We start from the raw sequence: 15,383 nt of genomic DNA, 5'->3' as shown, positions 1-15,383 counted from the left end.
TCACACAGTGTGAAACCACATTATGAGCTCTCAGTTGAATTAATGTTGCTGCAAAGAAACCACATATTTATTCTCACTCTGCTGTTGTTATTGTAGCATTGAAAACAACAACAACGACGGAAGGAAGATGAGAAAAGACGGCTTCCGGACAATTTTCTCAAACCCACGATGTCGGCACCTCTCATTTCCTCATTGTTCGAGGTGTCTGCAGAGCCGACGACAGTGTTACAACTACAGTAAATACATACTCCCGACACCTCTCCATTACGGTGATCCGCTGCATACGAATGCTTCAGCCCAGTGTTACCGATATAAGATTCTGTCTATCATTGTGCTTTACAGTTTATCATTGGCTGCTCTATAAGTTCTTCTGCTCCCCTGTATGCCAGAGCCGAGTGCCCCTCTCGGTACCTGCACGGGTGTGTTCACCGGTATAGCTTCATTTTTGAGTCCATTCCTGGGATGCTCCTGTCTTAGCTGTGTACATATTTGTCCAGAAACCAAGGTCGTCATGGCCCGTGCTCACAGGCAGATGTCAGAGACGGGCAGGAAAAACCCCCTCCCCATGGAACCCACGACAGAGCGACTTCAAACTGATGGGATGTCTTCTGGTGAATTGTAATCAATCTAGAAGGATCTAGAATATAGCTTTATTGGTCAATGTTTCTGCAGTGCTTATTTTTCATACTACAGTTTTTTTATATATATTGTTTTAGCTTGTATTTCTTACATTGCTTAATTGGCTTGTTGTCTTAGTAAGCAACATTGATGTCTTCCCCCTTGGCAAGGCCTTTCTTGCTAAATTGACTTTTAATCTCAGTGGGACTTTTACCTGGTTAAATACGAGTTACTTACATTAATAAAATGAACGTAACGTCAATAATCCCACTCGATTTGGCTCTTTCGCCTGTGAAAATGCTGCAAATACAATCTGCAGGAGCGAGGTAGAGCCCCTGCTAGGCACGTAGATGTAATTCCATCTGTGCTATTTTCCAGTGTATTTTTGTATAAATTGTATTATCTGTCCGTTTCTCCACTTGCAGATATTTCCACTTTTAAATCTTTAATCTTAAATCTGAAAGTGAGAGGAGAGAGACTTGCTGCTTCTCCAATGCCCACCACACAATTATTTGGCAAATTATGCTAAAGGGATACTTCACTTTCTGGGGGGCTTTTAATGCATGTTTTGATTTTCAAAAATGTATCTTTTACATGTGTCTATAGCAGCCACTGTAAAGCAGAGCGCTTGTCTGAAATTTCTGTAAGCATTTACAATATCTTCCACTCACATGAAACTCCAATCAGAGCCAATAATAAATATTCAAATAACATTTAAATAATAAGAAAAAAACCCAGAAACTATCCATTTAAGGGAAGTGCAGTTTAAACAAATAAGTTAAGGTTGTCCTTGGGAGAGCTTTGTATCTGGCTCTTGTTGGGCTCTTGAAGTGCTTGTTTTTGCTTAAATGGCCCTGATAATCCCTGTGATCACAGAGGCGCTGTTGTGCTTCCTAAGTCATTGGAGCAAACACTGCCTAATGAACAGCTACCGTCAATTTCAAATTCAAATGGAGGGCACGACCCGGTCAAACGGGACAAGGCATCTTCGTCTCATTAGAACTAGGTCCAATTATGAAGGGTTTTTAAACTCATGACTCGCATGCTTAGCTTTCCTCCTCCTCTGGGACCCAACTGTGCAGTGAATGCTTGGGCCCGCTCACAGCAACAACCGGAGACAGGCTCCACACTCCCAGAAACGCTGTGTGAACATCAACCACCCCCCTCACTTACATTAACCAATCAAAAGTCTGCACTCCACACCGGAGTCAGAAAAAAAAGTACCACAAGCTGAGGACAGAAAACTCTGACACTTTCATTATCTGATTTCCCTTCACCGTTTTGTGTGTTCAACAGTGTTTCATTAGCTGGCAGCGCAGTGTCACCAGCGGCTAACGGCGAGCGAGCAGATGTATGGTCTGTCTGAGGATTCAGGCGGGAGAAGCCGCCGCCTCCACCTGCTCTGTTTGACGCCGTGAGCTTCAGTCCCGGTTGCTGCGGGCAATGCGGCGGTTGGTGTGCGCTGGCCCCGTTTCAGCCCCGCAGCAGAACAGCGGGGCAGCAGACAATCAGCAGCCTGTGGCAAATCGGTGCACTGAAGCAACGCCTAACCCCTAGTCATTTTTAAAGAGCAATAAAACCAGGCTGACGTTTAGCAGCAGCGCCACCCCGCCGTCACACAGATTCCCGGGTGCAGCCTCTACGCGGCGCGTTACGGTAATAACGTCTCGCGCGTCCGTCAGGATGGATTCTCGGGCACCGCGGTAAATCGTTTCTCCATTAACTGGAGCCAGGAGCGTGCTGAGTCACTCCTCCGGTGGTGACGAGCGCGGCAGAAGCGTGTCTGCCGCAGCTCCGTGGGTGCGGCGTGGCGCACGCCTGCATGCCGCGCTGATTGATCGGGTCGGGTTAATGCTGCCCTTTGACCTGCGGGACAGGTGCACATCTGTGAATGGGGTCCCAGGTGCAAAGCTCAGTATTGTTCCCTGTTTTTCTCAGAAGTGGGAACCATAAACAACGCGGCACTTAGTCACAGTGAAACGGCAGCACTAGTTAGAGGCACTAGCCTCTGTGATATGAAAAGGCCATTGAAGGGGAATGGAAAATTCGCAGACATTTCATTTTTCCAGGAAGAAAATTTAAAAAACCTTCAGTGTAAATATTATTCAGTAGATTTATCGGATATACTACTTCGAGACGTGATATGGTTGGTCATGTATGGTTATGAGGAATTGATTAAATTGAGGAACAAGTGAATTCCAGCTTGTCTTTCGGGCAGTGTGTGTTCCCCCAGAACATTCCTGAGCCAAACTCAAAAACAAACAAACTCGCTATTCCCATCTACAGGACTATGGGTACAACTATGGGACGCGCAGCCTGTTAAGAGGACAGGGCCGCTCCAAAGATATAAAGTGAAAAACAGAGAGGAAAGGAAGGCGGCTGCACCATGGGAGGGGGGACGTGGACTCACCTGGAGGAGCAGGTCCGAGGCGGGCCGGACCCTCTGCTGAAACAGGACGTTCAGGGTCCGGTTCTGCTGCTCCAGGTCGAACACGCGCGTCCGCAGCTTCAGGCACTCCTCTCTCAGGTCCTGCGGGAGAAACGAGGGAGCGAGGGGGTCTGAGACGAAGGCCAAAGCCTCGACACAAAAACTACACAAATAACCAGAGCGCAGAATCAATGCCAGCGCAGGAATGGTGTGGGTGACGGCTCACCACGTATTCCATCGATTATTCTTTCATTTATTTGTTAACTGAGAAAATAGTGTAGAGACTTATACAGGGAGAGCAGGAATAGAACTAGGACACCAGTGTACAGATATGACCCTAGTGACTGCAGCTATAGATGGAAAAAAAAAAGACGATGCTCAAATCAATTGCATGGCATGCAATGTTTGTGGATGTGTGATTTCTATTTTTTATTTTTTTACACTCATTGAAATGTTGCTCGGTGTGTACAGCACTAGGGTGTTATGATGACAAAATCCATCTTGAAACCATTGGGAAATCACGCCAAAGCAAAAACTATGTGGCGTGTAATTGGCTTAAGTCTATTCCCTGCCCACTTCTTGTGGAATATAAAGGTGGAATATACTAGTTGCTAATGCACCAGTGAGTTTATATTTAGTTTTTTTTTGCCTCCCCAAACTCCCTGTCTTTAGTAAGGGGGAACCGCTACACAGATGTTACTTATGTAGCTGATTTTATGCTACATTTCTTGAACGTGTTGTTTTTATTCCAGGTGTCCTTTTTTGAAGAAGTTTTCCCTGAAGTACTCAATCTCTCAACAAAATCCACTTTCGGCAAATACATATGAAAGGTTGCTCTCATATACAAATCACATATTCTCCGGTATTATATTCACCGAAAACTGCCCCTGCTCCCTGGACATTTCCTGTAGGGAAAGCCTTGCAGAGGACATGTATTTTCTGAGAGAACAGTGTTCAAATGGGAAATGAGGGAACGATGCCAAGTTAAAGTACATAAAGGGACAGAGGAAACACTGGAACAGTGCCTCAGCCTGAGGTAATGCACTGAAGATTATTTGTTGTATGGCGCCATACCAAGTTTCTGCAATACAAATAAACTGTTTACATATATTTATATATGGAACTGTTTTTCCATATATTTTACCAGTCATTTTCAGGGGCAAATTGTTTCCAGTTATTTAATAGCAATTCAACTGCTACTGGTTTTATACTGAAATGTTTTTAGTTATGCTGTTATCATTTCCTTATACAAGCGGGGAAACTCAGGGGCCAACTGTGGCCCTCCTAACACATACCAGGTAGTGGGATGTATAATTGGCAGTCCTACAATGGAAAGAAGCTAGCGAATACTAAGATAAGAGAGAAAATGGCCGTTTTGTCTGGGCTTGTGAAGTTGTATTCATATTGTCAGTTTGTTGCAACGAGATTTGATGGGTCATTGTTGTTATAAGTAGCCCAGAAAATGGTTCACTTTTGAGACTGTATACACTTTTGATACTGCTACTGTATGGCAGTCCTGAAGCTGGATCACATACTTTACATATACTAATTCCAGGGTTCAACACATGTGTACTGTGTACTAATGGAAACATAATCACAGCATTTACATTTAAGTGAAGGTCATACATTAAAAGGAGAATGCAGCTTCATACTGTCCTCAAAAATTAATTGTGGAGACATTTAAGAACGTCTCTTCTAAGAAACACTTTAAGCTCTAAAGTAATTTCTGGAAGCATTATTAGAAAAATGATTGTCATGATTTTGGCAAATGTCATCATGTCATTGAAGAAGGAATAAGAAACTGTCGTTCTGCTTTGTACTTACTTCACTTTTGAGATTAATTACAATTAAAAAGGAAATTTTGCAGCTGTGAAGACTGCATTGAACTGTATAAATTAATCTGTCTTTTCTGCTAATAGTTTTTCTTGTTGACAAGCAACTCAACCTTAGAAGGTGACTTCCATTCTAAGATTGAAACTTATGACTATTTTCGTAATTTTATTTTTTTGTAGCTGAGATGGCCGGGGATAAGGAGGGAACTGTCAAAAGTTACCATTGCTTCCTAATGAACAGAATCAAAGTATGATATATGCTCCAAAGTGTGAGTCAGAGCAGGTTAATATTTTTAGAAAAGTGGTAACTAATGAGTGAAAATACATGATAAATTACCTTACATAAGAAAGAGGCCAGGAGAAACACCTGCCTTTTTGTACTTAATTTTCATTATTATTATTATTATTATTATTATTTTTTTTTTTTAGAAAAGAGGGAAAAATCTCAAAAGCTAATTATCAAAAAGTCACTTTCTTAGACATGAGAAACCCTTCCACTGACTTTTATATGGTGGAAAGAAATCATGCTATGTAAACATTTTTTAAATTCCTGGCTATCTAGACTCAAACTATATACAGCAGATGTGTTATCAATTTTATACACATTCTCAAAAGATAACTTTGTAACCATGACATCTGTATAATGATAAAAAATGAGAGTCACACTTTATAACAATAAAAAAAAAACACAATTAATACAAGCCTATGATTGCCTATTAAACATACATTAAACATGATACATCTGGAAAATAGGTAGTGACCGTATAGTATAGTAATAGTGTAGGCCAGTATAGTTTCTCGGCATGCACACAGATTGAGACTTTACCCTGCCGAGTTCACGCTCGGGAAGTCTGCACTATTTCATTAGCCTGCTGTCACCGGCTGCGGCACTCTGGTGGTTTAATCATGCCAGGGTGGCTCACACCGACGTGGGCCGGGATTCTTTGGGTTACCCCTGCATTAGCGCCCCGACTTCTCGCCGGTTGTCAGCGGTGAGAAATGCAGCTCTCCTGAGGTAGGCGCTGGCCTAATGTTGAAAATAGACTCTGCCATCAGACCTGTCTACAGAGGCGCTGTAGTACTGATATGAGCGTAAACTTCAAACTGTGATTCCAGAAACTGGAGGAAAAAATGCTGCACGTTGGTTTGATTTGTTGGCTTGGATTAACGTGAGGCTGTGATGTACAGTCTTACGGGAAAGTTAGGAACCCCAGGTCAAAGTGTATGGTATAATGAGTCTCTTAGTGAACATAAACTGACTGCTGGCCTCAGAATGTACAGAATATACAGTGAAATATAGCGCTGGATGTTATGGGGTTGTCTTACATCTACTGGTTCAGGGACTTGTTAGGGTCAGTGGAATCATACACTCAAACTAAAAGTACCAAAACGTTTCACCCAGAAACCCGGTATCCCCCGAGCTCAAACTTGGCAGCAAATGGATCTCTCAGTAAGACAATGATCCCAAGCATACCTAAGAATAGACCATGAAGTACTGGGAGATGAAGGCTTTGGAATGGCTGTCACACTCCCCGGGACTGAATTTACTGAAAATCTGAGGGATGACCTCAAACATGCAGTGCATGCAAGGACACCGTAGAATATTTCTGACCGAGATGAGTTCTGCAAGGAAGAGTGGGAAAGCCAGTCCAAACGCAAGAATAGAAACACAAAAGCCGGCTCCTGGAAATGTTTGGAAGCTGTGATCCATCTGCCAAGGGAAGCATTAGTAAGTACTAACTGGCAGGGTCAGTGTAATGTTCTGAATGGTTTTTTATTTTATTTTTTGTTTGGATGCATTCATGTGTGTAAAGTCATAATTACCTAAGTACCATGTAGAGGTGTAGTCACCTTCTGCTCATTTTGCATGTCCTCTACATGGTACAAACACTTTAACCGTTTGCTAAGTCTCGGGAATGTGCAGCATTCAAAGGGGTCGGTGCCACGTGGTGAAAACAGGTATTGCACTGAGAGGTCGAAAACAAACCTTCTGAGTGAGCAGAGCTTGCACGACCTGATTGGCCACCTGCAAGAGAGGAGGAAAAAAAAAACACATTTTCAATTTCAGCTCACAGCCCTTCCCACACACAAGAAAATGAGATAAGAAAAAGAAGACCACAGGCTACTTTTAAAATTCAGAGAGACATCAGTGAAACATCTTCTATGAGCAGATCTCACAAGGCCTGAACTGAGGTTTAGTTCACCAAAATGGCCCCTTAGCTTCTGTAGCTGATGCAGCCGTTAGCCACCCCACCTCCCCATCACCCACCGTCCCCTCCCCCTATCACCCCCCACCTCCTCCATCCCTCCACCCACCACCTCCTCCCTCTGGATCCCAGATCTAAACTAACCCAAGGGGCCTTGCTGACAAACACATTGCAGGCTTTGCCAACAGGACGGGACCATGCATCAGTTCACTGCAGAGGTGTGGGGCTGGTTTCTAATGGGTGCAATGATAATAACTCCGTCCCTCCAGACAGGAGAGGAGGCTGGAGGCTGGGGACGGGGGGACGGGGGACGGGGGGGGGGTGTATCCACGCAGAACAGATTAGCCTGCCCAGATCCTGGTGGTGTTTAATTGTTTTCTGATCCTCTATTGACAAAGTGCTGGCTCTCGTAAGGCCATGGAGGAGAGATGTGGTGATGAACCTCTGTTGTGTCTGGGCGATGGTCTCGGCGATGTTTCGCGGCGCGGCTCTGGCCGCGGACCATAATTGACTGGCGATTGGGTTACAGCGCATTGATTAGTCATTTATACACTGTAAGCTTGCACTGGCTACAAACGCGCAGGGAGAGGGGGGGTGTAAATGTGATATATTTGTTTAATGCGGGGCATTAGTGGAACCGATTAGTGGAACCGATTGCGATATCCCCTTTCGGAGGACTGCGGTCGGCAATTAGTGCCGTTTTGAATAAAGTCTTCTGAGCTATCAGGTTGCAGCAACCACTTCTCTGTGGTCAATGAGACCTCATTTGTGTTCGATCGCGTGTGTGTGTGTGTGTGCGTTAGTGTGTATATGTATGTGTGTGTTCATAGCCCTCTGTGTTCTTTTCATTTAAGAGATAAATGAAAAGAACAAGCTCAGCGTGTGTTCATTTCTAGAAGCGTGTGCGTGTGTGCGTGTTTATTTGGTGCAGCATCGCCCAAGACGAACCGCACCAAGCGCTTAGACATTTGTATTCCCTGACAGCGAGGTGGCAGTAATGATGTGCCCTGTCGAACAGGGACGGGCTGCTGAATCGGCCCAGAGGTGGAAGGCAGAGGCCACTGAGGGCACGAGGGCCGCAGTGCCACTTCAGGGCAAACAGGGATCCACACGGTCCCAGACACCAGACAGCAGCTGCCATCCGCCGGGCTTAAGCAGGATTTGAGCCCGCGTCTCCATTAGTTTTAACGAAGCGCAGGGCACAGCCGGCACTGCTAGGCCTGGAGTAACGGCTACGATATTCAGCCTAAGTGGAGCGTCCTGGGTCCTCAGGAAGGCTAGAGAGCGAGCCAGAGCTCATTCTCTCCAACTTAGAGGCTCTGGAAGCAGGGAAAAGTTCGCTAAGGAGGCTGTTCCTCTCCTCCTAGGCAATTATATTCATTCTGCCGAGCATCACCATTCACCACTGTACTTCACCTACAGTACCCGTGTTTCTGTTTAATCAATGTAATCTGCGCCACCTTTCTGTTAAAAAGTCAAGAAAACTGTTCTTGAACATCCTGACCATTAGGAGGCAGATGCACTCAATTTACTTTTGTCTTTGAGCTCTGAAAAGGAAACCACATTTAGGAATCCACCGATCAGATTCCTCATCCTGGTGAACTCAAGAAGCATACAATTTCTAACAGGCAAGCCCATTCTAACAATTTCCTACATAGCCGACTCATAAAAATGTAATTACACAAAGGTGTACTTTGAAAATAAAATTCTAATTTCTGTTCCAAAAAGGTAGAGAGAGAAACCGTTGAGCAGCCGGTTACACTGTATGCAAGCAGGCTGGTGTAAAAAAAAAGAAGAATGGGGAGATTTTATTTGTTTGTTCAGACAAGCAGACAGCATTGTTCATTATGTGGCATGTCCTCCACAGGAGTAAACGGGGGGAACCCAGGATGTCACGGAGAGTGCACATCCTTCACGGGGAGATTAAGCAGCATACACAAGCGCGACAGGCGCTACGCTGCGCTGCTCTCTGGGGCAGAGAGAATGCAAATCGTGACAGTGGCTAGGAGACTCCGAGCCTGTTGAGTGAACGAAAAGTCCTGAAGTAGGTCGGAGAAAAACCGAACTCTTTTTTATTTTTATTTTTTTAAATAAATCTATTCCCTCGGCTAGCGATGCCGTTTAAGATTCAGCCCGGCTGATTGTTTTTCATGTCTTTGGTGGAGATGTGAGTCTTTCATCTTCTCTCTCGTTTTGCTTTCAGCACAGTTTTAACTTGTAATACATTTATGTTTCAGGAAGCTTTAATCTGAGGGCTTGGAAATACTGGCGGGCTGCATTATACCTGGAAGGTTCAGCCAGAGATTCCAGCACAGGGGTGACTGACCCATGTTCTGGTGAGTTGTAACGTGTTCTGGTTTTGATTGTTATTTGGCATTAGATGATTAATTAAAGCAGCTGAATACATAAGCAAGCCCAGTCCTCCAGCCGAACTTGGCTGCTGATTTTATGGTGGGTATAATCACCAGTAGAGGCTGAGACTCTCGATGGCTAGGTTACATCAGCAGGTAAAGACAGAGAGGGAAGCATTTCTGAGAAGCGCACTGGTGCGCCGAATTCTCAGGGGTTGAACAAGGCCGCTGAATCACACTGTTGAAGTCTGGAGGACACAGGACGGGTGGGCGGCTGAGTCAGCGTAGGATGGAGCGGGCTTGATGTTCACACCGGGAGAGGGTGAGTACGTGGCAGCGTACCCTTAAGCGCGGCAGCGGTACGGAGAAGGAATGAAAGGATTCGTCGGGCGGGTAACGGGCTCGGCTGAGAGCGGGTCGGCTCACCTCATCCAGACAGCGCTCGTACTGCTCCCTCTGGCTCTCGTTCTCCATCGCCAGGGCAGAGTTCTCCGCCTGCGTGGAGATAAAACACAGTCAGTTCACTCGACTACCAGACCTGCCAATCAAACCATCGATAAACCGATCAGTCGACCAACCAGTCCGCCAATCAGTCAACCGATGAATCAACCAATCGATCAATCCTCACATCAATTCATCAGTTCTTCAAATGCACTTCTGTCTCCAAGCGGGAGGAAAGGTTAAAAATAAATGTGTGTAATCTATTTTTTATGAAAAATATTATACTAAATTGAGAGTTAAATTAAGTTGCGCACACAATTTGCAGTTATTATCAGGTGTTAATGACACCAACAGAAAGCTGTCGTTTTTTTCCCCCTACTGCAGCAGGCAGCCGTGTGAAACCATAAAAGCACTCATTTCATAAGTGTTCTCGACCTAAAGCCCCACAAAAGATAAATCGGCGAGAAGTCGTTTGAGAACATACAAAATGAAACAGTCTTTAAAGCGCCTCAGTCACTGCCTGCTTTAATATCTTAACCTGGTTCTTAAGCTCGCCGGTCTTGCATCTTTCCTTCCAGCTCCCATAGCTGCCTGAAGGTGACAGAGCGCTACAATGTAAATGCTAAATTGCCTTTTAGGCTGGGGAATGGATTGGCCCTGCAGTGTGAGAGACCGGCAGTGGAGCGAAACCCGGCCGGTCTCTGGAGCCGGCGCTATCAACGGCCGGGCGTGAGAAGAAATAATAACACCTCTCGTTTTTTTGTCCGCGATTGCGGCTTGGGGCAGGGCCAGCGCTTGATATTTGCGGATACGGTGTCCCCGGGCTAAATCAATCAGGGGCCGGCAATTCCGAGAGTACAGTAACATCGGCGGGCCCGGAATGGATGATGCAACAAACCACGCTCGGAATAAAAATAAAAAAATATGCTTGCGGGTCACGGCAGCGAGAGGGAAGCGGATATTTCTTTTACGAGGAGCCCGATCACAGCTGACCACGCCGAACAGCACCGAGAGGCCCAATACATCCCTGCGTCAGGCCAGGATGCACCTGCTATGAGTAAGATGGCTGTTTTACACCAGTAAGTATCAGCTACTGAGGCACGCATTATAAATTCACTAAAGACATGGGCCCACGCGTTCAGGGCTGCTTTGCTTTACATTCCCCTGTAGGGCTTACATTAATGTCTTTATAAGAGGCTAGTGCATAAGAAACCTGATTACGCAGAACCTCCACAATTCACATTGCTCACAGCCGTCTTTAACGTACCCTGTTCTTAATGCAGTTGTCGCACCTGTCTTAAAGTAGCTGGTATTACAATACATATCTGTCATCAATGTTATACTATGTCCCATTTGGTTTTTGTCATAACTGATGTGATATTGTTCTGTCGTTCTGATGTTTTTGCATTGAGAATCTAAGGGGGCAATTATTGTATATTTCATGAAGTCACTGCATGTTTGGTGGCGATAAAATCACAAGAAGCAAAAAGGGGCGTGGTATACATACAGTATGCAGCAGATACAGTGGGGTGCAGAAATGCACCCCTGGTTTAAATGTCTGTTACAAAGAATCTGTCCCTGATCGAAAGCAAACCTGAACTCAAAATGTTAAACCTGAGACCTTTCTGCAAATTTTAAAGCAAGATTGCTTTTCATTTTCATTTTATACAGTTTATAAATTATATAAAAAAGGAAAATGGCTCTATTCAAAAGTTTTGGAACCCTTTTGGATTATTCTTAACTTATATTATAAAAGATGATTACCAAGGCCCAGACCCAGGTGATTTACTTGTTAGCGCGTCAATGAATCAAGTGAGTATAATTCCAGGGCTGAACTTTCTATTCTGACGTTTCCATGCCTTGACAAAGTATCCAACTGCCGTGGCTGTTCTGTCTGGTGTTAACAACCACGGGTTACTGTTGTCCAAGGATGTAAGAATGAAGATGGTTCATTTTCACCAAGAAGGAGAAGGTTACAAAAACTCTCTCAACATTTCAAACTGCTTATTTAAACTGTCAGAAATACTATTGGGCCTGGTGAGAAATGCTAAAAAAAACAAAAAAAAACATCACTGCAAAAGAGCTGCAAAAAAGAGTAGCAAACACAGGTCTAGCTGTTCACAGGATAACAATACACCATACTTTAAACAACAAAGACCTACATGGCAGAGTTGACAGAAAGAATGACTTGAACACAAAATTAAGTGTCTGAAGTATGCAAAAGAAAACATTGAGAAGCCTGGAGGGACAATGTGCTTTGGGCTGACAAAACAAAAAGGGAACATCCAGACCACTAAAGAAGGTATGTTTGGAGAACAAGGGTGAAGCCTTTGTAGAGAAGAATACCTTGCCAACTCCTAAGCATGGAGGTTGATCCATTATGCTTTGGGGTTGTGCGGCAGCTGGGCGCACAGGAAGTATTGTGCGAGTGGAAGGAAGAATGGATTTCACCAAATATCAAGAAATTCTCGACGCTAATATTTCAAGGTCAGTCCAGACACTGACGTTGAAGAGGGGTTGGGTATTCCAGCTAGATAATGATCCAAAGCATACTTCAAAATCAATGAAGTACCTCCAGGAAAGACAGATGAAGGTTTTGGAATGGTCACCACGGTACCCAAACTTGAATATTATTGAAAATCTGTGGAGAGATCTCAAACATGCCATATATGCAAGGAGGCCAAAGAGTACTTCTGAGCTAGAGGTGTTCTGCCAGGAAGAATGGGGAAAAATTCCAAAAGCGAGAATTGAAAGTCTCTTGGCTACGGGACGTGTTGACAAGCTGTTATATATGCCCAAGGACAAGTTACAAGGTGCTAACTGACAAGGTTCCCAAAACTTTGCACAGGGCCTTTTTCCTGTTTTTAATTATTTTGAAACTGTAAAAATATTTTAATAAAAAGTAATCTTGTTTTAAAATTTGAAGAAATATGTTTAACGTTGTACCATTTAGAAGTCAGGTTTGCTAAAGTTCACTTAGATATTAATTGTAAAAGGCTTTTTGACCAGGGGCACCCAAATTCTTGCACCCCCCTGTATTACACAAGGCCGACTACAATGCATTAATTACAGTACCCAACTCAGTTTTTGTAAATTACATTTGTGGGGGGGAGGGGTGGATCACTAATACTATCAATAATTATTATTATCATGTCATTTTACAAGTCTCATTACCTATGAGTGCAATCACTATTAGAAAGGGACAAAATGATGCGTGGGATTGGCTAATATTGACACGGTTCACAGTAATTTCTCGGTAAATGTTGAAAGCGTTGGCTGTGTAAACATCTGTGCTTGTTCCAGCCCCTGGAGACTGGAACGAGCCCGCGGCATCCAGCGCGGGCTTGCGCAGACACACAACCCCCGGCAACACGAACATTTCACCTGGGACTGCCGTGTTCTGTGCTTCGCCGCCAATACTGCATCTACCCCGCAGACTGGAAACACAGTTTCTGCCAGATGCCACGGAGTGTACCAATAAGCCTTCCGTGTGCAGTCCATCGCTAGCTCCTGGGAACCAATCAAACACTGGCTCCTGGGAACCAATCAGAAAACCTTGCCATTACAAAGCGCAGCACTGCTGTTGCAGGGGTCCTGGATGGCTCACGCGTCTAAGAAGCTAAGCTCCGTATATGGGCATGTACACAATCAGGCAATCACCCTTTACTTCACAAACCCAAGTTGGAGAGTTTGGTTTAACAATCTCAGAACTCGCCAAAGTTTGTTTTAATTGTTCGGCAAAGTTTAGGAGAAATGTCGATTGACTCCCGGCCTGTGATTAGTCAGCCATACTGATGAGCGGCTATAGCGCCAATCATTCATATTGCACGGGTCCATAGAGTTGAGCTTTCCTGTCTATGCTGAAAATGCAAAGCTACCCCTCATTTCCCGAGCTGGTAAGGCTGGTATGAAATCGACCCCGGAGGCGAATGCCATGAATGTCTAACGCGATGAAGATGAGTTAGAGGGGGCAATCGCTGGCAGCGGCGATGAGAGAGGTGAAGTTTCCTTCTTCAAAGGCCACGTGTCAGCCCACAGGTGCTGCCCAATCAGAGCCTCCCGGAAACGTCTCCTCCCGAAAGGTCAAGGAGATCCAAGTTATGAGGCTGAACTTTAAGGCACGGCCGGCGTTTTAGAAGACAGACGGATGTGAATATTTCCTTGTTACCGGCGTGATATTACTTCACCTTTAAGGGTGCGGCGTATTGATTTACAGCGGCCCTCGTTTGTCAGCGGGAGGGCGGTGCATTAGCGCCTGCCAGACTCATCCCAACTGCCGGGCCGCTTCACCTCCAGCCCCATCGCTGATCCCTCCGCCCTTCATTTCAACACGGTTACCATAACTACAGTGGGGTGCGTCTGGTTTATGTCCGTTACAATGAATCTGTATGTGAACGAACGCAAACCTGAACTCTAAACCTGAACTCTAAACTCATGTTTAAAGAGTTAAACCTGAGACACCTTTCTGCAAATTTTAAAGCAAGATTGCTTTTTATTTTTTTTACTGTTTATAAATCATTAAAAAAAGGAAAAGGGCCCGGTGCAAAAGTTTGGGGAATCTTTTTGGATTATTCAAACACAGGTCTAGCTGTTCACAGGACACAAAAGTAAGCGTCTGAAGTATGCAAAAGAAAACACTGAGAAGACTGAAGCCTTTTGGAACAATGTGTTTTGAACTGACAAACCAAAATTGAACTTTTTGGCCTATCCAAAAATGTCTGAAATCCATTCCATTGAAATCCATTGAAATGCAGGGCCAACTCCACAAAAAAAAGAAAAAAAAAGTTATACAAGTTCTGTATGCTCCAGAGGTTTTAGGAAGCTACATTTTGGAGTGGGGCTGTTCATCGCAAGCCAGAACACACTAGAACAATACATTACCCAGATGAGCCACTCAGCAACCCCACACTTTTAATGCCAAGAAATGACACATATACACAAGCCTCCACCTCAGGCTGAATCCAGGCCCGAATAGAGGCTCTCTTTTGGGAGCGCTCCAAAGGAAAATATTGTCTCAAACTTAATTCCGGGCTACTCTCCCGGCTAACGGCATCATTACAGGCTTAATAAATGCAGAAGGCTGAGGTCCATTATTTCCGACAGCTAAATGAAATCCATTTTCATTTGGGGAGAATCCTCTGGTGATGGGCAGAAGTAGATTATGATGCATCAAGCCGTGGATGAACACTGCGATAGAGACTCGTGACGAGGAGCCCTGCCAGTGCTTGATATCTCCGCCTTGGGATGACGCTCCTTACCGCGCTCGGGCAGAGAAAGAGTGGAAGGGACGGAAAGAAAACTCTCCCTATTACACATTTATATTTCACACTGTAAATTCATTTAGAGAAGGCAAGCTCTCCGTCTCTCTTGCGTGTTAATAAATGTGCTGTTGAAACACCGGCGCTCCACGAGTTCGAGCGCAATTCAAGTAAAAGAAAGATGAAAATCCGTGACCCATGCCTACCACAAATTCAGCAATTCTTGAAAAAAAAAAAGGCTGAGTCCA

General features: G+C 44.6%; 1 protein-coding gene across 1 annotated transcript in view; it reads right to left on the bottom strand.

The window, feature by feature from the left end:
* LOC133116889 (nck-associated protein 5-like) overlaps positions 1–15,383 on the bottom strand; it is a 125,534-nt gene that overhangs the window by 50,348 nt on the left and 59,803 nt on the right. The window contains exons 6-8 of the mRNA XM_061226894.1: positions 9,863–9,931; positions 6,866–6,904; positions 3,029–3,148 (exon numbers count right to left, since the gene is read on the bottom strand). Coding sequence (XP_061082878.1) covers positions 3,029–3,148; positions 6,866–6,904; positions 9,863–9,931 — 228 coding nt within the window. The remainder of the gene's footprint in view (positions 1–3,028; positions 3,149–6,865; positions 6,905–9,862; positions 9,932–15,383) is intronic.

The sequence above is a fragment of the Conger conger genome, chromosome 17, assembly GCF_963514075.1.
Source record: "Conger conger chromosome 17, fConCon1.1, whole genome shotgun sequence".
In the NCBI taxonomy this organism is placed as follows: Eukaryota; Metazoa; Chordata; class Actinopteri; order Anguilliformes; family Congridae; genus Conger; species Conger conger.
The sequence above is the reverse complement of the archived record's forward strand: the minus strand, read 5'-3'. Positions and strand labels throughout refer to the sequence as shown.